At 42.3% G+C, this 25,415-nt stretch overlaps 1 protein-coding gene across 1 annotated transcript in view; it reads right to left on the bottom strand.

Moving 5' to 3' along the window:
* Positions 1 to 25,415, bottom strand: part of LAMA1 (laminin subunit alpha 1) — a 97,252-nt gene that overhangs the window by 51,730 nt on the left and 20,107 nt on the right. The window contains exons 8-26 of the mRNA XM_054381609.1: positions 25,104 to 25,209; positions 23,547 to 23,707; positions 21,320 to 21,460; positions 20,256 to 20,429; positions 18,695 to 18,796; positions 17,139 to 17,350; positions 15,404 to 15,515; positions 14,119 to 14,229; positions 12,899 to 13,026; positions 11,985 to 12,071; positions 11,408 to 11,619; positions 10,816 to 10,922; positions 9,109 to 9,289; positions 7,588 to 7,724; positions 3,969 to 4,205; positions 2,811 to 2,954; positions 1,867 to 2,046; positions 1,024 to 1,209; positions 233 to 360 (exon numbers count right to left, since the gene is read on the bottom strand). Of these exons, the coding sequence (XP_054237584.1) occupies positions 233 to 360; positions 1,024 to 1,209; positions 1,867 to 2,046; positions 2,811 to 2,954; positions 3,969 to 4,205; positions 7,588 to 7,724; positions 9,109 to 9,289; positions 10,816 to 10,922; positions 11,408 to 11,619; positions 11,985 to 12,071; positions 12,899 to 13,026; positions 14,119 to 14,229; positions 15,404 to 15,515; positions 17,139 to 17,350; positions 18,695 to 18,796; positions 20,256 to 20,429; positions 21,320 to 21,460; positions 23,547 to 23,707; positions 25,104 to 25,209 (2,846 nt within the window). The remainder of the gene's footprint in view (positions 1 to 232; positions 361 to 1,023; positions 1,210 to 1,866; positions 2,047 to 2,810; positions 2,955 to 3,968; positions 4,206 to 7,587; positions 7,725 to 9,108; positions 9,290 to 10,815; positions 10,923 to 11,407; positions 11,620 to 11,984; positions 12,072 to 12,898; positions 13,027 to 14,118; positions 14,230 to 15,403; positions 15,516 to 17,138; positions 17,351 to 18,694; positions 18,797 to 20,255; positions 20,430 to 21,319; positions 21,461 to 23,546; positions 23,708 to 25,103; positions 25,210 to 25,415) is intronic.

The raw sequence follows: 25,415 nt of genomic DNA, 5'->3' as shown, positions 1-25,415 counted from the left end.
CTGCTTTGTCCCACAGATTTTTGGACAGAACTAACAAGCAAATTGAGAGCTTCTGAATCAAAAATAACTCCAAATCTGGAGGTGGAACCAGAATTCTTCACAGCACTTAAAAAAGGGCATTTAGAAATTGCTCTGATTTGAGTGAAATCTTTACTGTATTGCTGAATTGGAAATATTTCTTGGTTAAATTAAATGCAATATGAGAAGTAAATGCAATCAGAGATTGCTCTACCTGCTTTGCTGCAATCCTTGGCCATAAGCTGCCTTGATAAGGATGTATTCCACATTGCTTAGCACAGACATGAAGTCAGAATGTAAGACAGGCTCCTCAGACACAGAGTTAAAATACTTCCAAGAATCCTAGGGAAATAAAACATGTATCATTAAAATCATGAGCGTTAATCTAAATTCACAGAAAAGAGTCAGAGAACTGCTTTGGCTGGAGGAGACCTCTCAGATCATCAAGTCCAACCACTGACCCAGCACTGCCAGGTCACCACTAAACCCTGTCCTTCAGCACCACATCTATATGGCTTTTAATTCTCTCTGGGGATGGGGACTCCATTGCCGGCCTGGGCAGCCTGTTCCAGGACTTGGCAACCCTTTTTGGGAAGCAATTGTTCCTAAGGTCCAACCTAAGCCCTCCCTGGTGCAACTTAAGGCTCTTGTCCTATCAATTGTTACTTGAGAGAAGACATCAATCCCCACCTCACCCACCTCACTCCAACCTCGTTTCAGGGAGTTGTAGAGAGCAAGAAGGTCTTCCCTCAACCCTTCCATTTGAACATGAGGAAAAACTTCTTTCCTGTGAGAATGCTGAGGCCTTGGAGTGGGTTGCTCCAAGAGGTTGTGGAGCCTCCTTTTCAGGACAGATTCCAAATCTGCCTGGATACTCTGACCCTAGGCAACCTGCTGTGGGCAACCCTGCTTTAGCAGGGAGGTTGGACTAGATGATCTCCAGAGGTCACTCACATCCCCACCATGCTGGGATTTTGTGATTTCCACATCAATCTTTTGACTTACCCCCTTCATTTCTACTTCCTTGTCAGTTCTTACTCCATTTTCTGGAGAAGGGACATCTACGTAGATGACCAACTTGCTGGTGTGACCTCCTTTCATTAGGATCTGTGGCTCAAAGTTTGATGTTCCAAAGCCATCCAAAGCATAAAAAGCAGCAGTGTATCTCAGCTTCCCTCCATAGGCCATGAGCTGTTTGGATAAAAAAAATTACTACTTTTATTTATTCCAAGGTTACAGTTACTAGCTGAAAATAATTCAGCATCATCAGAAGGCTTGAAAACTGTCAGAATATTGAAGAATTGGCAATAAAACACAAAACCTGACTTGAACTCAGCAGTTTCTGCTCCAAGGTTAAATGCATATTTCTAGAAAGTCATCTCAGTTTCCTCTTTTAGGCCTTTCCAAGGTGTGCACTCTATTTTCATTTAATTCTTAAGCAGCAGGGATTCCATGATGTATCTGCTGAAATCAGCATCAAGGTTGAAACCTCTTTCAGGATTCTAAATTAAAACTGAATACATCATCACTCTTTCCTCACTGCACAATGTCTTCAGGGTAACTTGGTAATTAAATGTGGGTTTTACCAATTTGCAGGGTCAGGAAAAACCTCATTAGGAAAGGGCAATGCAAACCCATTGTTTGTGTTTGCTATAAATCACAGAATGCTTTAGGTTGGAAGGCACCTTTAAATGTCATCTAAGCCAATCCAAATACATTCAAGCCATTGAATACTTCTACAAGAAGAGAACTAACACAGAGACAAAATGACTGTTATACAATAAAAAAGTGACTGTTGGACAATAAAGAAATAATCTACAAAGCATTCTAATCATTTCATGATCTTACCTGGTCTCCCTGAAACTGCTCTGGTAACCTCCAGTAAAATGTTTCTGTGTTTAAGTGTTTCCTGACTATGGCAGCATCCAGTAAAACATCAGGAAACTGAGAAAATACTCCTTCCACTGTTCCAGTCAGGTTACTCTGAGCTACCACATGAAGAACGGACTGATCTGGAGTCAAGGTTATCTGCAACACAAAGAACAGAAGAGACATTGAAAGGGACTTCTAAAGCTCATCTGCAGCCAGCAGAGACATCTGCAACCAGATCAGGTTGCTCAGAGCCCCAAACGGCCTGACTTGGAATGATGCCAGGGATGATGCACCTCTTGGGGCAACCTGGGACAGGGTCTTATCACACTCAGTTTAAAAAGATTCTTCCTTCTCTCTAGTCTGAATCACCATCTTTTAGTTCAAAACTGTCACCCCTTGTCCTGTCACAACAGCCTCTGCTAAACAGTCTGTCCCCAGCTTTCTGATTGGCCTCTTGAAGTACTGAAAGGCCACAAAAAGCCTTTTCTTCTCCAGGCTGAACAACCCTTATTCTCTCAGCCTGGCCTCACAGCAGAGTGGTTGCAGTCCTCACATCATTGTTGTGGCCTCCTCACGACCTGCTTCAGCAGGTCCATGTCTCTCCTGCGCTGAGGACTCCAGAGCTGGACCCAGGACTGCAGGTGGAGTCTCACCAATGCAGAATAGCATCATAAACACCCAAACCAAAAGACTGGGAAACATGTTTCATTGTATTTTGTTATAAAGAAGTGAAAAGTGAAACACAAAGTTTCAAAAATCAGACTAAGACCACTTATCATCTGCTTTCTTTTTCGTTCTCCCATATGCCACTGCCTCTACGGTAGCCACGAATCATGGAGGTGACCTTAGCCATACCACTGTGGCACCTAACCTGAGGATGACTCCAGACTGTGTGCTTATATTCATGTCACTGTACTTACAGGAATTCTAACATGATCTTCTAGTTCTGAACAAGAGGTGGATATCCCAAAACAGAAGCACGGAGTACAACCTAATGCATTGTCAGCAGACAGGGCAAAAGTTCCAGGTTTACATTCACTGCACTGTAGACCAAATACATTTTCCTGGAGGAAATAAAAAAAAAAACACACAACATCACACTTGTGTTACTTTGCTAGCTGAATAAAAGATGGTTCTCTTGGCAAGAAAAACTGGGTGATATGTAAGATTCTTAAGAGGAAGTTAATTATTGTATCTATTCTATGTAAGATTCTTATGAGGAAGTTAATTATTGTATCTATTGTATGTAAGATTCTTATGAGGAAGTTAATTATTGTATCTATTCTATGTAAGATTCTTAAGAGGAAGTTAATTATTGTAACTGTTCTCTTTTACTAAGCAGTACATCATCCTTATCATTGTTTTCCAATGCTGTTTGTTGGGGTTTTTTTAATAAAAAGCCACAGAACATTCAAGCTGAACTCATGGATTCAAGTTTTCTAGCAAATATTAACAGCTATACATTTCCATTTAAGACAGAAAAATCTGAGAGTTTTGGTTGTTTGGGGGTTTTTGTTTGGATTTTTTTTGTTTGGTTGGGGTTTGTTTGTTTGGGGGGGTGGGGAAGGGAGGGTTGGTTTGAGGTTTTTCCCTCCTTTCCCATCTGGAAAAGGGGCCTTGCAAGCCAAAGAAACTAGTCATGTGAATAGGAATCAGGAGACCGATTCCCTGACCTGGCAGTGCTGGGTTAATGGTTGGACTTGATGACCTTAAAGGTCTTTTTCAACCAAAATGATGCTGTGAAAGGGGGATAGGAGAGAAATTGCCTGGTATCATCACAAGAATTTCTGAGGACAGAAATACCAAAGCCATTTTGGTATCTCTTCAGCCAACAGCTGTTGTTGTGTCATGTCACTCCAAAGTGGGGAGCACCTTCTCACAGTTTTTAACCCCATTAATTAACAGTTGGACCTGTTTAGCATTGGCTAAAGAGTGATTTAGGTGTACTCAAAAATGCCTCAAAAACGGAATGCAGGCTGCCTTTTGAAGTCCTTTCATCCATAAACCCTCCATGGGTTTTATGTAATAAAGTCCAAAAACCTCTAATTTTGCCCCCAAATGGTATGAAACTTCAGTACCTTGCAGGTACAGATGCCAGTGTCTTCTTCACAACCACAAAGTCCTTTGGTGCCATCACACATCTCTGCTTTGGTTCCACTGAAATCACAGTCACAGGCAACACAGTCTGGGTAGTCTCTGTAGCCAAAAGCACACTTGGAACAGTCTGGTCCTCCAAACTCAGCTCTGCACTGGCATTGACCTGTCAGTACATCACACTGGAGATGGGTTGAACCAGTGTGGCTACAGTTGCAAGCCTTGGATGAAAAGAAAAATCTTCATAAATAGCATACCTTTAAAATCAATTTTGTTACAAGAGAAACAGCATATTAAATTGAGAGTGGCCCTTGAAACTCAATGTTTGTCAACAGTTACCATGTAAAAACAAAAGGGAAGAAAATCCACAAAGAAATGGGGGTGTTTGGTTTGTGTTTGAACAAAAACCTGCATTTCCAGTGGGCGGCAGGAAGAAGCTTTGTTGATTCCTAAATATGGGTTGGGAATAAAGAAGTTGAAGGAATCTCCTTCCATGAACAAAAATAATCCAAAAGACTTTATGTTAAATGCTGGGTATTGAGTACAGCAAGCAAATGAAAATATTGTTCTATAAATGTTGGATGACAGAAATCTGTAAGTACAATAATTTAATAAATACAATAGATACAAAAATCTTTACCAGTGATTTTAAGATTTCACGAAGGCTCTACATCTTACTCTAGCTTCATTTCCTATTTAACGAGGAAACAAGAATCTCAGGGCATCCAAAAGTTGGGAAGCTCAGCACACACTGTAGCTCAGTACCAAAGGAACACTGCTCTGTGGCAGAGCACATCCTTCATTAGGCACTCAGCAATATTACAAATATTTAAGGTGGATGTACTCAATTTGTCTTTTTTTTTTTTTTTCCAAGCAAAGTACATCTAATCTTCTGTCTTCATTTCATATCTGTGGTTACTTAACAAGTCCAGTTTTGCCCTGTGGTTATTTCTAACAGTGCAGGTGGTTATTTCTAACAGCGCAGATACATTCCATCTATCACCACCTGACTGAACATTTCACCTGAGCTTTCTTGCCTCACTGCCTCTTTAAAATGAAAGGTTTTACCTCATAAAGAACTCTACATAAAGACCCACAAAATCTCTTAGCATCACCATGGATCCTTTATTGGTTTTCACAAGTTTGCTGCTCACTATTGGTACTGTTTGTTTTAAGCAGTTTTGTACTCAAGGACTAGGAACCCCACTGCCTGGTCTGATACACTTCGTGACCAAACAAGTTAACAATTTTGATTCCTCAGTTCAAGAGACTGGAAGAGAGTCCAGATGAGCCATGAGTGGATAGGGCTACAGAGATGCTGAAGAGATTGGAGTATCTGTGAAAAGGAAAGGCTGAGAGACCTGGGGCTGTTCAGCTGAGAGAAGAGTAGCCCGAGGGGGGCATCTTCTCAATGCTCATCAAGAGCTAGAGGGTGGGGGGCAAGACTCTTTTCAGTGGTGCCCTGTGATAAGACAAGGGGGAAGAGGCACAAACTAGAATCAAGGAGATACCAACTTAACATGCAGAAAAGCTTCTTTCCTGTGAGGGTGCTGGCTGCCCAGAGAGCTTGTGAAGTCTCCTTTTCCGTAGAGATTCCAAACCCACCTGGACATTGTGATCCTGGGCAACCTGCTGTAGGTGACCCTGGTTTAGCAGGGCAGTTGGACTAGATGGACTTCTACAGGTGCCTTCCAACCCCCACCATACCGGAATTCTGTGGCTTCAACCTGCCACAGCTGATTACATTCAGTACAGGGATGCATCTGCTGGAACTGTGACCTGCAGATCACAGTATTGTTTGTTGCATCAAGAAATTAACTAAAATAACTTAGAGTCATCCATATAATCATAGACTGGTTTGGGTTTGAACGAACCTTTAAAAGTCACCTAGTCCAACCCCCCTTTACTGAGTGGGGACATCTTCAACTAGATCACATTGTTCAGAGCCCCTCCAACCTGACCTGGAATGGTTCCATGTTAATTACTGTGATGCTGTAACCAAAAGGAATGCTAACCAACTTAGAAGTGAGCAATTACATATTTAAATGATCTTAATCATTGGCAAGAGTTGTGGAGTCACTCCATGAAAGGCACACTTCAAGGGGAAATGGAGGTGGACCAGGACATTTTATTGGCAGAACATGAGGTGAGAATGACCCTGGCTGGTAGCTGACAGAGCAGTGGTTTAGGTTGCTGTATAAATTGTTATAAATTACTAAGATAGTAAACTCTGAAGAGATATATAGGTCTATTTTACTCTTACTCTAAAGGAAAAAAAAACCCCAACAATTTCTTTGACTCTTGTACTTGTCAAGTACTTATCAACAAGCACTTTGTATAATGACAGACCTTGTCAAGTTGATTATATTTGTGGTTTCTCCACTGAAATTACCCATTATATTCCTGCAAGGCTTTTAAAATTTCAACACTTATAAAATAAAGATTGGCCCAGTGCCAGATCTGTCAGGATTTCACTGCATGAACCTAATTGCATAAGTGGTTGTTACTCTGAGTTGGCATTTTACTGCTTAATCATAAATATTAAGCTGAGATAATGGGAGTCACCAGTTTTACTTTCACGAAACATTAAACCCCCTTATACCATTTTAATTTTAAACATTCAGGAGTGTGTAGTGATTTCCAAGACAAGCTAGATTTCCTTGTGCTTAAAACCATAACATCCTCACTCCTTTAACAGCACAGAAACTGTGTTCCTTGTTGCTAAGAAGCTGGCTCAGCATCATTATTTAAGCAATTGATAAATAGGTTGGAACACACACTTCAAATTGTTAATATGACCTCTGCACCTATCCAGAATAGGTATTTGGATCAATATTTTCAAGACAGCTTTCTTAGATTGTTTCTCAAAATCTTTACAGTCTGATTTTGATGTGAGCATGCTGCAACAACACTTGGAGAAAGAGAATCAAGACTGAGACTTAACATAAAATCATGGTATGGTTGGGGTTGGCAGGGACCTTGAAGATCATAGAATCATAGAATGGTCTGGGTTGGAAGGGACCTCCAAAGGTGATCTAGTCCAACCCCCTCTGCAGTCAGCAGGAACACCCTCAACTAGATCAGGTTGCTCCAGAGCCCTGTTGAGCCTCACTTTGAATGTCTCCAGGGATGGGGCCCCAAGCACATCCCTGGGCAACTTGCTTCAGTGGTCCACAACCCTCATAGTAAAGAACTTGTTCCTAACATCTAATCTAAATTTGCTCTTCTCTAGTTTGAAGCCATTGCCCCTCATCATATCACCATAGGCCTTTGTAAACAGTAACTCTCCATCATTCTTGTAGACCCCCTTCAGGTACTGGAAGGCTGATATTAGGTCTCCCTGGAGCCTGCTCTTCTCCAGGCTGAACAACCACAGCTCCCTCAGCCTGCACTCGTAGCAGATCATCTAATTCCAACCTGCTCTCCACTGGTAGGGACACTTTCCACTCAATGAGGTTGCCCAAGGCCCTGTTCAACCTGGCCTTGAACATCTCCATGGAGGGGGCATCCACGAGAGGTTCTCAAAACAAGATCCACTCTGACATTAACATAAGGTGAAATGCTTTTAACAGCCATGGGTTTTTTTTGCCCAGCTGACCATACCTTGCAGCCAAGTTTAGGAGAGAGTCCCCAGTGATTTTCTTCGCAGAGTTCACATTTTGGACCCCGAGTGTGAGGGGGACAAATGCACTGGCCAGAATCAGCATCACAGTTGTTCTGAGTATGAGCACAGTCACAGGCTGTAAGAGAAATAGGTCCAAACGATTAAATTTATCTTTGCTTTAGCTACAGAGAAGAAACTCCAAGACCACTGGTAGAATTGTAGAACGGTTTGGGTGAGAAGGGACCTTAGAGATCATCTAGTTCCAACCCTCCTGCATGGGCAGAGACACCTTCTACTAGACCATATTGCTCAAGGCCCCATGAAACCTGGCTTTGAACAGTATGGTAGGTGGTAAGATAGTTGTACTTTTCTAAGTTATCCAGTTGATCCATTCCACCAGGAACTCCCTGGCATCCCTAATCACTGAGAAATAGATAAAGACCACAGTGACATTTCATCTTTATTGAGAGCACATTATTTCTTCTCCATCTTGGTGGTTTACAAAGCATTTTCACAATGAAACCAAAGGTATTGTGGAGTTGAGTAGATTTGTAGGAAAAGAAAAATATATTGTAGAGGATACAAAACTTTTCAGGAGATTTGATAACGTTCTTAAGTAGGTGAAGGGATTACTCTCAGGAATTAGTGCTTTTCAAGACTGGCTGAGTGGATAATAGGGATGGAAAATTATGGAAAATTAACTGCTGGAGGAATTTTTATTTATTTAAGAAACTCAATATTTATTTAAGAAACTCAATATTGTTCTCCCTAAAAAACAAAAGTTCAGAAAAGTGGGATAATTGCTTTAATAACATTTTTGAGACTGAAATGGTTCAAGGAACCCAAGGGATCTTCGATTCTCAGTAAAGGCACAGTATATATGTTCCAAAACATAATCCTAACACATAATCTCACTGCAGATCTCATTACTGTATTATTTGAGGCACAAAAAAGTGTTTCTGCAAGGTTAGAAAAAGGCCTTCCTTTAGCTATACTGTATTAACATGATACATTTGGGTTTTTTTTTTTTGATAAGCTCTATGGTTGGACAAACATTTTTTTCTGTATCATAACTAAAAATTGTACATACTCAGGTAATGGTGGGAAAATATCAGTAACATCTTAAAAATATTTTATACTTTGATGTGTATTAAATGAAAGAGGTAATAATCTGTAAAAGAAGCTCTTTTGCTATTGGAAATAAAACGTTCATATTTTCTCTGAAGGACTGAAGGGTTTTGTAAAAGAGACAAAGAAGCTATTGAGGAGGATGCAGCATTTCTCTGAGGCAAACTTTATGAGTTGTCTTTCCCTAGTCACCTCCTTTTATGAGGAACCAAACAATAAGCCATCACAGAGATGTTTTGTTCCCTGGCTTAATCAAAGCATTAGGGGATCATTCTATGGATTTTTTTCCCCATACTCATCAAAACAACTGACCTTTGCCAGAGTTTAGCACAAAATATATCGCTGAAAGAAATTCCTGACAAACCCTGGGTGGATCATGGATTAGAGCTTACGTGTGCAGCCACCATCCTGGAATGCGTGAAAGCCATGAGCACAACGATCACACTTTTCTCCAGTCACTCCTGGTACACAGTGACACTGGCCATGATGGTCACAGTCCCCAGAGACAGAGCCAGATCGATTGCAGTTGCAGGGAATGCAGCCAATTCCAGTAAGCAGCCCGTAATAACCATTCTGTGGGACAGGAAGGTAATATATTTGAGCTATATTTCACACATTTTTGGAAACAATGCACATTCTTAATTTCTCTCATTTACTTTCCCTGCTATTGACCTGAATCAATCAATATTGGTCAGCATTGTGTGACTGCTGTGGTAGGACTCTCAGAATCCCATCATGGTGGGGGCAGAAGGGTCCTCTGGAGATCAACTAGTCCAAACAACCTGCAAAAACATCCAGAGCAGGTTGCCCAGGATCACAGTGTCCAGGGGGTTTTGGAATCTCTCCAGAAAAAGAGACTCAAAAACCCCTCTGGGCAGCCTGCTCCAGGGCTTCAGCACACTCACAGCAAAGTTTCTCCTCATGTTCAGATGGAACCTCCTGGGTTCCAGCTTGTGCCTGTTGCCCCCTTGTCCCATTGTTGTGCACCACTGAGAGAGAGTTTGGTCCCATCCTCTTAGCTTTTGTCATCCTCTTGACTGTCCTTATCTCTTCACAGTTCCCACCTTATATACAAGCATGCACTGGGATGAAAAAGTGAACACTGAAACGTATTGCTGGTTTTCCATTTCATCAGTGAGACTCTGTCTTAATATCTGAGGCTATTTTAATTTGAAGACTTCCATGAGATGAAGTGGGCTGTGCTGATCATGCCCAGAATAGAGAAGGTCAGATACCTATGGGACATGTGGATTGAAAAGCATTGAGCTGGGCTGGAACAATGGCAGTAACTGGGCACAGTTCTGGCCTCTGAGTACACTTAGCAAAGGCTGGAAACTGCTGCTTTGTACCACCACTGAACATTTACTTCGTCTTGTAACAGGCCTGCCTTTTAGCTGAATCAATTTTTTGTTGTTCAACCACATGATCTATTTATTATCACCAACCACATACATTCAGATCTTCCCACTCAGACTTCCTTTGAGAGAAGCAAAGGGCTAAAATCCCTTCAGGTTAGCAGTGTTCAGTTTGGCTGACTTCACATGACTGCACACTGTCAGTGAATCAGAATCATAAAATCATTTTAGTTGGAAGAGACCCTTCAGATCATCAAGTCCAATCATTAAGCCAGCACTGACAAGGTCCACCACTAAAGCACATCCCCCAACATCACATCTTCATGGCTTTTCAATCTCTCCAGGGATGTAGACTCCACCACTGACCTGGACAGCCTTGACAGCCCTTTTGGAGAAGAAATTTTTCCTCATGTCTAATCTAAACCTAACTGAGGGCAGTTCTAGCCTGAACAGCCCTATTCAGAAGAGTGCTGAGTGAACTACAGAGCTTCTCATCCGCAAAAAGCACAGATCTGCCACTGCAAAAGCCTGTGCAGCAAACCTTTGGACTCTGCTGCATCGAGAGGACCCCTCTCCCCTGAATATATTTGCTGCTATTCTCTGTATCTGTTCTAGTCAATATCTAGAGATAAATAAGGATGAAGACACAAGAAAATGTAGGTATCATAGAATCACAGAATGGCTCGAGCTGGAAGGGACCTTAAGGATCTTCTAGATAGAAGGAACAGGTAAATAGTTGCTTACCAAGCACTGATCACATCTTTCTCCGATCACATTCGACCTGCAGTGACAGGAGCCTGTTTCATGATGACAAGTACTTGACAGGGAACCATTCACATGGCAGGCACAAGCTTATGTTTAGACAAAAAGAAATCAAATTAAAACAGATTAATTTCTATTTATATGCATCATTATACAGAACTCCTACTTAGGTCTGCACTCTTTCACCACTCTATGTCCCATAGATGTTACTATGCTGCAGTAATAACTGCACTACACATTTGGGCTGAAAGATAAAGAGAAAAAACAGCTTTCTGAATAAATAGATTTGAGAAGTTTATTTCTTCCATCCCCAAATGTGACATGCAGAAGTAGGAAATGACCACAGCAGGTCACTGGAGGAATAACATGAAGCAAGAACAAGGAAGTTTCTGGGATGTGAAGGGTCAGATCCTAGGATAACACATCCCTTTCCCAAGCCCATAGCTTTCAGCCTGCTCTTCCCAACTCACAACTTGAAGTTTAGCTCTTTCAACCAAGGGCCACACCTCCCCATCCATTCTGCTACACATTTTTTTGTGTTGTTTAAGTTTTAAGAGTACTAATAAGAGCTTACCACGACAGTTTTTCTCAACCACTGCATCCCCATAAAACCCATCAGCACATTTTTCACAGTGGTGACCTGCTGTGTTCCCCAGACATTTCAGGCATTGGCCTGTGGAGGTATCACAGTGGCCATCTTCTCCAGGGTCTACATTGCCATTGCATTCACAAGGAGCACATGATTGTCCAGGAATGAGTGGATTTCCATAGAAACCATTAGCACACCTACACAAGAGATTAAGAACTTCATCAGCTGGAATGGGGTCACATCGATCACTCACCCCACCCAAGAAGAGTATTTTTATCTAAAGTGTCTCCTGTTCCAGAAGCAAAGACAAAATGGAGAGGCAATTGTGATTAGGGATGTGCTGCATGTGTGGTGTCAACAATTCAAGAACAGTTACTTATGGCAACCAAAGAATAGTTTGGGTTGGAAGGGACCTTTAAAAGTCACCTAGTCCAACCCCCCCTGCAGTCAGCAGGGACATCTTCACCTAGAGCAGGTTGCTCTGAGCTCTGTCCAACCTGACCTGGAACATTTTCAGGGATGTCAGTAATACAGATATCATAGTCAAAGCTACTGTACATACCTTTCACACTGAGAACCAGTATAGCTTGGAAGACAACTGTCACAGAAAATTCCACCTCCTTCACTCAGCTGGCAAGTAGGGCTGAAACTGTCAACAACATTGATAGCAGTCAGCAGCAATACACAGAATCACAAGACTTCTGCAAACATTCAGTATCACAGTATCCCAGCATGGTGGGAGTAGGAGGGCACTTCTGGACATCATCCAATCCACCCCCCTGTTTAAGCAAGGTCACAGGGAGAGCAGGTTGCACAGGAACACAATGTCCAGGTGGGTTTGGAATCTCTCCGGAAAAGAAGACTTCACAACCTCTCTGGGCAACCTACTCCAGGGCTATGGCATCCTCACCACAACAAAGTTTCTCCTCATGTTCAGATGGAATTTCCTGGGTTCCATTTTGCACTCTTTGCCTCTTGTTGTATCACTGGGCACCACTGGAAAGAGTCTGACCCCTTCCCTTTAGATATTGCTGGGCATTGATAAGATCCCCTCTCAAAAGTATTTTTTCAAAAACTCTTCTTGATTTTCTTTTAACTTTTAAAGGAAAGAGACATATTCAAACTTCTGGAGAACTTGCCCCTCTTTCTAGCAAATCTATCCAATTTCTGCACCAAGCTCCTCTTTCACATTCCACACACAGTTGTGTCCTTCTGTTGTTTTCTGAAATAACATGAAAGATAACTGTGGTTTTGCTGCCAAGTACATGGAGAATGTGAAATATCACTTTCCACCTTCATGTAGAAATTATACTTCTCCATTCAGCTTGTCTTGGCTCAGCCTACCTGGAAAAACAATGTTTCTGTGAGGGAGAAAAGAAGTCTTACACTCTCTTTCCTAGGTTTCATGACATTTTTTCTTTATCTCACTTTGATTTTGCTGAAAATGCAAAAGAAAATCTGACATAAGCATCTTACTTGTTTGCAGCTGAGCTCAGAGGACACGCACAGGGCTGGCAGTCCTCAGAAGTTCCTTGGGATGGATTTCCATAGAAACCAGGCAAGCACTGATCACAGGAAGGTCCTGTTGTGTTGTGTTGACAAGCCTGTGAGACATGGGGAGAAACATAATAATCATTTCATATTTTCTCTTGATGGTTTCTCAGCTCCTGAGGGATCCCTGCAGGAGTCAGCATGGAGTTTAACATTCAAGGAGAGAGCCATGAAGAACAGAGAGAATTTTTTTTTCCTGAACTGTATCAACAGATCCTGATTGTTTCTTTCCTATACTTCAGAATAGAATTTACAGCATTAAACCAGTCATGTTACTTATGATAGAATCCCAGCATGGTGGGGGTTGGAAGGAACCTTTGGAGATCATCTTGTCCAACCCACCTGCTAAAATAGGGTCACCCACAGCAGGAAGCCCAGGATCACAGTATCCAGGTGGGTTTTGATCTCTCCAGAAAGGATGACTCCACAACCTCTCTGGGCAGCCTGCTCCAGGGCTCTGACATCCTCACCACAACGAAGTTTCTCCTCATGTTCAGATGGAATTTCCTGGGTTCCAGTTTGCACCCGTTGCCCCTGGTTCTGTCACTGGGCACCAGTGGAAAGAGTCTGGCCTCTCCCCTTTAGATATTGCTGGGCATTGATAAGATTCCCTCTCAAGCTGCTCTCCTCCAGATAAACAGCCCCAGGACTCTTAGCTGTTCCCCCTTACAGAGATGCTCCAGTCCCCTCAGCATCTTCGTAACCTCTGCTGAACTCTTTCCAGTAATTTCCTGCCTCTCTTGAACTGGGAAGCCCAGAACTGGATACAGTACTCCAGATGTGGCACATACATCCAAATCCATATACTTCCCAAAAACACTGCCTAATTTTGTTCCTTTCAGGAAAAGTTTTTATTGTCATTTGCAATAAATTTAAGGTTTTATCATCCAGTATATGGCGACATTTTTATTTTACTCCTGATTGCTCCTCACATGAAATGATCAACTGAAGCAGACCCCTTGTGGCAGAACGTGCCAATGGAACCCCATGAACATAGTCTGAGGTAAAGAATGAAAAGGAAGAAAAATAAACACTTGGTACCCATAGGCTGACATTTACCTATGCTATAAGCATCTCCCACAGTTAAAATGCTCTCCTAATTCCTAAACAGATGATTAAAATAAACACCTTGAAGGATGACTTACAAAGCAAACACCATGAATATCACACTCAGTTGCATGCCCATTGCACTTGCAGGGTTGACAAATGCCTCCAAAGAGTATTCCATCCACACGGTAGTACCCAGGGAGACAGGACTGAGAAGAAACAAGGGGGGGGGGGACACAACGTGTCATGTGTGTTAAACGTACACATGAAAAGGTTTTCCAAGAGCCCACTTCTGACCACCCACCATCTGACTCTGGTAACTGAATCCTCTTTCAACTCTCTTGATGTTACTGCAGCTCTGTTCTGGTGCATGTTTTTAACTTTGTGCTGGATAAAGGGGATAAGAATTAACTCCATAAAATTACCATTCAGCCCTTTGTTCCCCAGAAGCAAAAGTAGTTACGTTTTCTGCAGCTGAAAATGTGAAGTTCTTTATTAAAGACCAATAAAAACCAGATGTTCTACCTCCCCTGCAGAATCACTCATGATGCTGTGGCACAAGGTTTCAAACTGATGTCAAAATAATTTCTGCTCTTCTGCAGAGGCTGCTCAGCCTCCCTAATCTTCTATTCACAGATATCTAAGACATCAACTTGCACAACACATTTGACCCCTCTGAGATCTTCCAAAGGCTCCCTGCTAAGAGTCCTTATTGCCTCCATAAACCTAATGATATAAACCAGAAATAAACTCTATGGGATTCAGATCCAGGAAATAAAAGGCTAATTCAAAATTCCAGCATGGTGGGAGTTGGAAGGGACCTCTGGGAGATCATTTAGTCCAACTCTCTTGTTAAAGCAGGGTCACCCACAGCACATTGCCCAGCGCCACAATGTGCAAGTGGGTTCAGAATCTCTGCAGAGACCACAACCTCTCCAGGCAGCCTGCTCTAGGGCTCTGGCACACTGACAGCAAAGAAGTTTCTCCTCATATTCAGGTGGAACCTCCTGGATTGCAGTTTGTGCCCACTGCTCCTTGTCTTGTTGCTGGGCACTACTGAAAAGAGTCTGGCTCCATCCTTTGGTCCCCTATCCTTTAATTATTGATGAGTAAGGTAAGTTCCACAAAACTTCACAGAGCTTTTCCAGTTAATCCCTCTGCAGCAGTGACTTTCTAAAGTGTATCACCATCTTTTAGTGTCACCGAGCAGCATTCAAGAAATAAGTTAAAAATCCCTAGTAGTGTTTCTGGAAGAAAATTGTACAGTAGGCATCATTTCATCTCAGAACTTACTCCCATAGTGTTATAATTTCAGACAGCTTGCCTTTAAACTATTCCAGACAGAAGATTCTTTTTCATACATAAACCATTGTAAGAAGTTACCTCACAGGATATTCCTGTGTAACCGTGAGGACATTCACAGAATTCCACATCTGGTGCTGAAGAAATATCTATGACATTCCCACTTGCAGTATCCAGGGTCACAGAGTCCAGCCTAGGATCAAGCAGGAAAACATCACATCATTTATTTCCCCCAAAATTGAGTTTTGAACAGGAGAGTTTGCTTCCAGGTTAAAGACACTGCTGAGTGCTGCTCCCTGGCAGTGACAGCTGAGGAACAGCTCTCTGTTGTAAAGGACTTTGATCATAGTCTTAGCACTGCATTTTCACTTCTGGGAGTAGCTGTGGTCTCCTCCTGTTATCATGACTGTTACTACCTTTGTTTCTCTTGTGTAGAGGTCTAAAAAATCCTCTTTCCCCTATATCAAAATGATCTAAATCTTTATAAGCAGTCCAAATAGATGGACACGCTGTCCCTAAATGGACATAACTATCACCAAATCCTCAAGGCCAAAAAAGGGCACAGGTAATTTTGTTTTGAGTCCAATGTTACTGACATGAAATCATAGAATCACAGAATTGTTTTGGTTGGAAGAAAACTTCTAAGATCATTGAGTCTAACTATTCAGCAAGCACTGCCAGGTTACCACTAAACCATGTCCCTCAGAGCACAGCATCTACTCATCTTTTCAATCTCTCCAGGGATGGCAACTCCACCACTGCCCTGGGAAGCCTCTTCCAGGGCTTCACAATGTTTTCTATGATTTTTTTTCCTAATGTTCAACCTAAGCCTGCCCTGGTGCAACTTCAGGCCATTTCTTCTTTTCCTGTCACTTGTTACCTGGGAAAGGGACCAATCCTCACCTCACTCCAGTCTCCTTTCAGGTAGTTGTAGACAGCAAGGTCTCCCCTCAGCCTCCTTTTCTCCATGCTAAACAATCCCTAGTTCCCTCAGCCACTCCTCAGAAGATTTGTGTTCCAGACCATTCCCTAGCTTCATGGCCCTTCTTTGGACATGCTCCAGCACCTCAAAGTCCTTGCATAGAAGTGATACCAAATTAGGGACTGAGGAAGAAAGACTCTTGGTGAGGCTCAGGGGATCAAGTAAATAAATGATGAAGCACTCAAAATGATTCCCTTGAGAGCAATATTTTGGAGAAGAGGTAAAACAGACCCACAAGGTCTGATGCAGATGCAGCTAATACTGAGAAGACTATGGAATGGACAGGTAATCCATTCCAGCCCAATTTACCTATTGCTCATCTCCCTTAGAGATGACTGTCAGTAACATTTCCAGACAGAGATGAAAAGAAATTACAGCCAACATTTTTACTGGCAGGTTTTCAACACTTAAGGATGAATTAAGTTGCCACATACCAAAAGCAGCACACTGTTGAGAATTTCAGAGGCATTTCCCTCTAACAAAGCAGCCACTGTAAGAAGCTTTTAATGCAGTGTTCATTTAAAGGAGAAAATAGTGTCTTTGCTAACAGATATCTTTAAAACAAAAGCCCTTTTCCACACATTCCACATGAATATATTTTGGGGACAAGACTGGTCTTGAGAAAATTCAATATAAAGTGGGGTTTTTTTTAGATATTAACATAAAGCTGTAGGAATGTTGCCACTGAAATGCATTTCATGTGCACAGAAATAATCACAGAACCTTTTTGGTTGAAAAAAAGATCATCAATTCCAACCATTAACCCAGCACTGCCAGGTCACCCTCAGCAAACAGAAATACATGGATCAACTCGAATTTTTTTCTCTCCCTCACCTGTACACAGCTCTTTTGGCAACGTTGTAGGTGGCCCTGATCAGAAGATGGGTCACATTTACCAGAACAGTCATCAACCTTTCCCTGTCTATGGCTTTTTTGGTGTTGAAGTCTATGAAATTCTCTGACACAAGTCTGACTGTGTTTGAGTATTCCTCGTACGGCTGTAAGGACAAGCCTGCTGCTCTTGTACTCAAAATCTGCCCATTTCCCTGGAATTGAAAAGAAAGCAAAACATTTTCCATATTTCCATGCAAATTTTAGTAAGTAATTACAGTTATTGTTAGATACAGAATGACAGACTCCTTTTGGTTGGAAGAGACCTTCAAGATCATTGAGTTCAACTCTTAACCCAGCACAGCTAGGTCACCACTGAACCACATCTGCACAGCATTTAAACCCCTCCAGGGATGGGGACTCCACCACTGCCCTGGACAACCTGTTCTAGGGCTTGACAACTCTTTAAAGGAAAAAAATTCATTCCTCATATACAACCCAAACCTCCTCTGGTGCAACCTGAGGCTGTTTCTTCTTGTCCTATCATTTGCTACTGGGGAGAAGAGACCAACCCCCACCTCTCTCCAACCTCCTGTCAGGGAGCTGCAGAGAGTGAGAAGGTCTCCCCTGAGCCTCCTTTTTTTCAGGCTCAAGAACTCCAGTTCCCTCAGCTGCTCCTCACAAGACTTGTACTCTAGACCCTTTACCACCAGCTTTGCTGCCATTCTCTGGTCCTGCTCCAGTGCCTCAATATCTTTTTTGTCCAGATCACAGAGGGAAAAAAAAAAGGTATTTAAACTAGATTTCTTGGACTACAAAATAAGTAGAAGATCTGTAATTTCCATGGCTCCAGGAAGACCACAATCTCATTTCTCTTTTGCTTCAGAGTCTGCAGAAATAATTGGTTTTCTTTTGGAAAAAAATTAGATTTCAAAACCCAAACTCCTGTAAAACCAGAATCTATTTCCTCCTTTGTTCTGCTAAGTATATATTTACAAAATATTGGGGTTTTTTGGAGGTTCTAGTGTTGAGCAGAGCTTTACTTTTCAACTGCACCATAAAGCCAGAGAAGCAGTCAGCAAGAACACTTATCTGTTTTATAAATCAAAGTCCTTCCAGCTTCTTATCGCTTCTTCAGTAAACAGAGCTTTGTATGTCTAGTGACAAACATCTCAACTCATTAAAGATAAGTTAAAATTTAGATATTTATCATTTAAACTAATCTCTTATACCTAAAATTGCACACAAATGGATTAGAAAATCAGAGAAATGAGTAGTCAGAAAATATTGGTCATGACTTTTAAAAAGGGGCTTGTAGAAATGCTCTTCTGTTTTCATTTTTTTAACCCCTTCATAGATTCCTAATAACGTCTGAATAGAATCATAGAATTGTTTTGGTTGGAAAAGATCTTTGAGATCATGGAGTGCAATCATATCTTCTCTGCCAAGTCTGGTACCAAACTATATCCCTCAGCACCCCACCTCCATGGCTTTTAAAAACCTCCAGGGTGTTGAATAGTTGAATAAAAGCTGAAAATAAAGTAACAAAGTAAATCCACCTGAATGATGACATCCACACTGGAGACTATATCACTGTCCACACTCTCCATAGGAATGTCGTAAGATACTGTATACTTCAGGTCTCCACCAAAAGCTGTGAGCTGAAATGACAGAGAGCAAAGTCTTAACAACACAATAAGCTCCAACCAACAAGAAGTGGTGACATGAGACAGACCCACATTCAAGTTATAGGAGTACCTGGCTTAAAAACACCACTTTCTGGGGAAAAGTTTCATGTGCTGTGTCTATCAGCACAGGGACAAGTGCTGGCTTGTTGCTGTGTGGGTGGGGAAGGTAGCTAAAGGCTCTCCCAATGATTCAGACAAATGCCCTCATTCAGTGATACACCTACAGGGCTTTCAACAAGCAGCAGAGGTTCACACTACAGCCCTAGCCAAGAGGCACAGCATGTTGGAGTTACATTCACCAGTGTGGTGGGAATTTTAAGGGACCTCTGGACATCACCTAATCCAAGCCCCTTCTCAAGTAGGTTGACCTGGAGCACATTCATTTTCATTTCCTTTGTCACCATCCTAAAATAGGGAGCTGCATAGGCAAAAAGACTGGACTGAAACTAAAGTTGAAGCTGAAAGATTCTCTTTACTTGGCACTGGTAAGTCCACAGCAGTTTTGAGTTCTGGGGTTCCTAGTAGCAGGAAGATGGACACCCTGGAAAGAGCTCAGCCAAGGGCCACTAAGATGATTAAGAACCTGGAACATGTTTCATATGAGGAGAGACTGAGAGTACAGGACTGTTCAGCCTGAAGATCTCATCAATTTATATCAATGGCTAAAGGCCATTCCAGTAGTGCCCAGTGGCAGGACAGGAGACAATGGGCGCAAACTGGAACACAGAAGGTTCCCTTTGCACATGAGAAAACACTTGTGAGGGTGATAGGGCACTTGCACAGATTGTTCAGGGAGGATGTGGAATTTCATTCTCTGGAGCTATTTGAAAATCATCTCGACATGGTCCTAGGTAACTTGCTCTGGGTGACCCTGCTTGAGCAAAGGGGTTGGGCTAGCTGACCTCCAGAGGTCCCTTCAAACTCAGTTATTCTGTGATTCTGCTGCAAAAGATGGGAGACCCAGAGCTTTAGGTAGTACCAAGAGAAAAACGTAAAGACTAATTGCTTGGATACTGATAAATGTGAAATGGGAGACGGCCAAAAGGCAGGTAAGAGGAATTTAACAGTCGTGTCACCTGTATTAGACAAGGTGTGAAGGGTCTAAGCTTTGGAGCCAAAGTGTATAGGGAATATAGCATATAAATTAGTAACAGTCAAGAGCAAAACAAAACCAAACAAAACCAAACAACCAAAACAAACCAAAAAATATTACATTGGGTCAAGAACAAGCAGAGAAATAGTAGGGAGATAAATGAGCTCAAACAGCAAGAGAAGGGTACTGGCGATGTCTGGCCATGAACACTATGAACACTGTAGATGGAGAAGTCTGGTAAGACTGGGCTTTATGTGCAATTTGTAATTACATATTTAGAGCAATATTTTATGAGGAAAACAGTGAAGAAGGAGTTTTGACTGTTAGCTGAGAGCTTACTTTATTTCCCAGGTATGTCTGAGGTGCTGACCAGTAATAAGTGTGTTTCAGCACTTTCACAGCCTCAGTGTTGTTGATACTTATTTGCTGGGGTCCATCAAACTGGCTCCGCTGAGGCTGCACACTCCTGGCATGAAACAGGTCAGCAACAAGCCATCCAGTCATGTCTGATATCTGCAAGGAAGGAACAGGAATATTAATGGAGTCAGGGTTTGTGTCACGGGGGAAACAGTCACCAAACCTCACTCCTCTCTAGATATTCATTCAAACTGATGGTCCTGCAACACTTTCAGTAGCTCAATCTGACATCCAATGCATGCAACTAAAGCACTGCAGGCGTGGATTGTGGCTACTTCTGTATTACATGGGAACAAAAGTATAATGAGTGTAATTTTCATCCTCTCAATAAAATTATTATACTTATGACCAGTAGTCTTCCGAGAATTACACAACTTCAAGGACTTTGAGGTCTCTCATCTCCATTTATAGGTAGGGTTGAACTGGAGGAAAGCTAAATTCAGAGGTCCAGAGGAAAAAGTAAGATGAGGAAACTGTTTTCTTCTCACTCAGTTTTATACAAGCATCTCAGAATTTTGGTCAGTTTGATATTTTCCTCTCTTTTTATCAGCACACATAACAGGGGACTAAAGTCTGACCAGTTCTGCAAAGATATTGAAGGAATTTGGTAGAAAAATAGCATCCTCAAATCAAGTTAAAAGCTCAAGTTCAGAAGAAAATGTTATTTATAATCACTACAAAACAGTACTGGAAATATTGCCAGGTCACTCTGGACTTGCCAGAGTACAAGGAAACGTGTTTGGGTTTATCTCATCAATGCAAAGAAACTTTAACAGCACAAGGTCAGAAAAAAATTGCTTTTTTTCCAGTGCATTACCACAGCACTCCACTACAAACCAGTAGGGGCCAAAGGATATGCTGAAGGACAGAGAAAATCCATTTCTCTGTTAGGAGATACGCCAGAACTTGAAGTTGGACGCATGTCAAAGAGAACTGCAGGACATTTTTCAGCTGCCTGAGGAAAGAATATAAGCTCGTGGACATACCTGAGTGATGGGCCATGGTAAGCTGTCACAGACATCAGAAACCCCAAAGCAGAAACACTCTGTGCAGCCCTGAGGATTTCTTTCTTGTAAATTGTAGAATCCTGGTTTACAGAGATCACAGTTTTCACCCTCTACGTTTTCCTGTCAAAGGCATACAACATTTGGTTCGCATCAGCATTATTATGGTAACAAATGCGGTGGATTAGACAGGATTTAGGCATAACAACACTCAGAAGGTAATAAAAGAAAACAGATTTCAGCACAGCAGGATTATTGAATAAGACTCAGAGCTTTAAACTAAAACTGACTGGAAAAAATCATCAGAATTTGCCAGCTCATCAAGATCTACACATGCTCTGGCAAAGCCTTCATTGCAATGAGGTTTCAGCACGTGGGCAGGGTTTGAAAAGGTTCTGCTAGCTTGTCACTCCACTTGTCTGAAAACCTGGAATTTGCAGATTGCTCTGGAGAAAAGTTCCCATGTTTACTAAAGGCAGATGGTCTACAAACAGCACAGCTTGCCTTTAAGACTAGGCTCCTGGAGCAATCAGTTAGCTTCAAAGAATAGCAGCATAGCAGGACTTGAAGGGACCCTTCTGGACTGGATAAACTCCAGAGGTCCCTTCCAACCCCTACCATTCTGTGATTCTGAGCACTTGCTTTCTTCCAGATTCAAGTTATTTACATGTCTGATATTTTGGATCAGACAAACTACACAAAAGGCCTAAGAAGTGTCAGAAAAATTGTCAAACAAACCATTTTTTTTGGCTTCTCCTTACTGCCACACTTGGCAACCGGTACACAAATACCACCTAACATTTGGCTCAGAAAATTAACTGTTACTGCTTTAAATACTGACACAGAACTCTGTAATAAAGTTCAGCAGAACCTACAGCTGCAAGAAATTTCAAGGAGTTTGGATATTTACCAAAATTAAAAAAGAATGCTACAAAAATGTTCTCAAACATTTCTTACAGTTTGTGTTTTGTAATCAAATAATTAAATCTTATTTCATACATGCATCTAATGCAGTTGTTCCAAGAGGTCTTTCCAAATGCATGTTGTTTCTTCGTGCAAAGCAGATGTTACAAACATATCCTTTCACAGAATCCCTGCAGGATGGGAGTTGGAAGGGACCTCTGGAGATCATCTAGTCCAACTCCCCCCTGCTAAAGCAGGCTCACCCACAGCAGGATTCCCAGGATCACAATGTCTAGGTGAGTTTGGAATCTCTCCAGAGAAGGAGACTTCACAACCTCTCTGGGCAGCCTGCTCCAGGGCTCTGCCATTCTCACAGGCAAAAAGCTTTCCCTTCATATTTAGGTGGAATTTCCAGTGTTCCAGTTTATGACCTTTGTCCCTTGTCCTGTCCATGGGTATCACTGAAAAGAGTTTGGCCCCATTCTCTTCAATCTCACCCTATAGCTACTTATCAGCATTTAGAAGATCCCCTCTCAGGCTGCTCTTCTCCAGGCTAAATAGCCCCATGTCTCTCAGCCTTTTCTCCTCACAGAGATGCTCTAGTCCCCTCAGCATCCTTGTAGCCTCCACTGGCCTCTCTCCAGTAGTTCCCTGTCTCAGCTGAACTGAGGATCCCAGAACTGGAACCAGGACTCAGGATGTGACCTCACTCAGTCAGAGTAAAGACTGCTGGCCAGTCTCTTCTTCATGCATGCCAGGAAACCCTTGGCCTTCTTGGCCATAAGAGCATGTTGCTGGTTCCTGGTGAATTTGCTGAACACCAGCACTCCCAGGTCCTTCTCCATGGAGCTACTTTCCAGCAGGTCACCCCCTTACTGTACCAGTGCAGGGGGTTATTCCTGCCCAGGTGCAGGGCTCTACACTTGCCCTTATTGAATGAACCTCATGAGGTTCCCCTCTGCTCAACTCTCTAGTCTGTCCAGGTCTTTTTAGTGGAAGTGTGGCCCATTAGTGTAGAAAATAATGTATCAGTAATTTACAGAAACACTAATTGGAGGTTGAAGGGGGAAGGGGGAAAGGAGGAAGGGAGAAGGGGGAAAAGGAGGAAAGCAGGAAAGGAGGAGTTATGCTTTTCAGTACAGAGAACAGTTAGTCTGAAGCTCTAGGTCATCAGGTGCACAGTTATACCAGGCTACTTGCTACAAAAGAAGTGATCTCTCTAGTTAATGAAATAATTCCCTTATTAAGAAGGTCACAAATCAACAACAGATTTTATCTGACCTAAAAATGACAGTTTAATACTCACTTTGCAAAGACAAGGCTCTGTGCAAGGATCTTCATTAATGCTCCCAACCAGGCTGCAGTTACAACGCAGGCAGTTTGGAAAGCCCTGATACCCGAACGCACAGCGATCACATTTTTCTCCTGCAAAACCTTCTCTGCACTGACACTGACCTGGCCAAGTCCCTTGAAAAGTAAACAGAGGTACAAATAAAAAACCAGAAGGCAGTAGGATGGATTCAAGGTAATTTAGCATTCCTTTTTTTATTACACTCCATGCTATATTCCACCCAGACGTGTGGCATAACATCTCATCATCTTTATGGCTTAGTGGTGGATTCCGTAGAGCAGGGTTAATGGTTGTGCTTGATGATCTTGAAGGTCTTTTCCAACCTAAATGATTCTATTTCTTCGTGTTTTGAGTACCAGATGTATGTGGAAGCTGCAGCAAAATGGATTTTGTGACAACTCTAACAGCATTCATAGAATTATGAAGTAGTTTTGGTTGGAAAAGACCTCAAAGATCATCAAATTCAATTGTTAACGTAGTGCTCCCAAGTTCACCACTAACCCATGTCCTTCAGCACCACATCTATATGGCCTTTAAATCCCTCCAGGGATAGGGGCTCCACCACTGCCCTGGGTGGCCTCTTCCAGGGCTTGACAACCCTTTTGTGGAAGAAATTGTTCTTCATGTTTAACTTAAACCTCTCCTGGTGCAACTTGAGGTTGGGAGAAGTGATGAATCCCACCTCATTCCAACCTCCTTTCAGAGAGTTGCAGAGAGGGAGGTCTTTCCTCAGCCTCCTTTTCTATGGACTAAATAATCTCAGTTCCCTCAGTCACTCCTCAGAAGACTTGTGCCTTCAACCAGCTTTGGAGATGGGTAGGAGCAGCCTCTTCTCCTTGGTGTCAAGTGACAGGACTAGAGGAAATGGTTTTGAGCTGCACCAGGAGTGGTTTAGGCTGAATGTTAGGAAATACTTCTTCACTGAAAGGGTTGTCAAACATCAGAATGGCCTGCCATTTGTCTGCCCAGGGTAGAGGTGGAGTCACTGTCTTGCAAGTGTTTAAGCAACTTGTGGATCTGGCATTTAGGGACATGGTTGACCCTTTGCAGGGTCAAGGGGTGCACAGGAGGGCCTTTGACACCTCTTGCAACCAGATGTATTCTGTGGTTCTGTGTTGCTCTTATTTGGACTTCCTCCAGCACCTGAATGTCCTTCTTTGAGTGAGAGGCCCAAAACTGAACTCAATATTTGAGATGTGGCCTCACTAGTGCCCAGTACAGAGTGACAATCACTGCCTTAGTCTTTCCCTACTCATAACCAATAGGTATTAATCCTTCACATTGTTTCACACAGTCAGAGCCCACAATCCCCACACAAGAACACATCCAGGGATCTAACAAACCTCAAATTCCTAGAAGTGTGATATGTCTCACCTCTCCTTCCTTCCTACTGTTTTGAAGAAGTACCTAACTGGCAGCCATTCACAGGTAGACAGTGTTCCCTCAAACCTCAATGTCTAGAAATATACCCAGATGTGGATCTTAGAGGACAGGAGCTTCCCACTCCCTTACCATGCTGTGAGTCAGAATGGTGCTTGTCCTTAATGCAGACAGAACTCACAGAGCCGAAGGGGTCGCAGCCGCAGGGGTAGCAGGGATGGTCATCGTAGGGAGAAACCTGCCAAACAAATGCTCTCTGTCAAAGCCTCAAATTATTCACTGGGAAAAGTAAAGCTACATCTGTTTCTTGTCTGGGATCAGCAGAGTTTAACACTTCTCCTATGAGGACAGGAAAAGAAAGTTGAGGTTGTTTATCCTGGAGAAGAGAAAGCTCCAGGGACATTTTCTTGTGGCCTTTCAGCACATAAAGGGGCAGATCAAAAG

The sequence above is a fragment of the Indicator indicator genome, chromosome 6 (genome assembly GCF_027791375.1).
Source record: "Indicator indicator isolate 239-I01 chromosome 6, UM_Iind_1.1, whole genome shotgun sequence".
Taxonomy (NCBI): domain Eukaryota; kingdom Metazoa; phylum Chordata; class Aves; order Piciformes; family Indicatoridae; genus Indicator; species Indicator indicator.
Note: the sequence above shows the minus strand (reverse complement) of the source record. Positions and strands in the feature narration are given on the sequence as shown.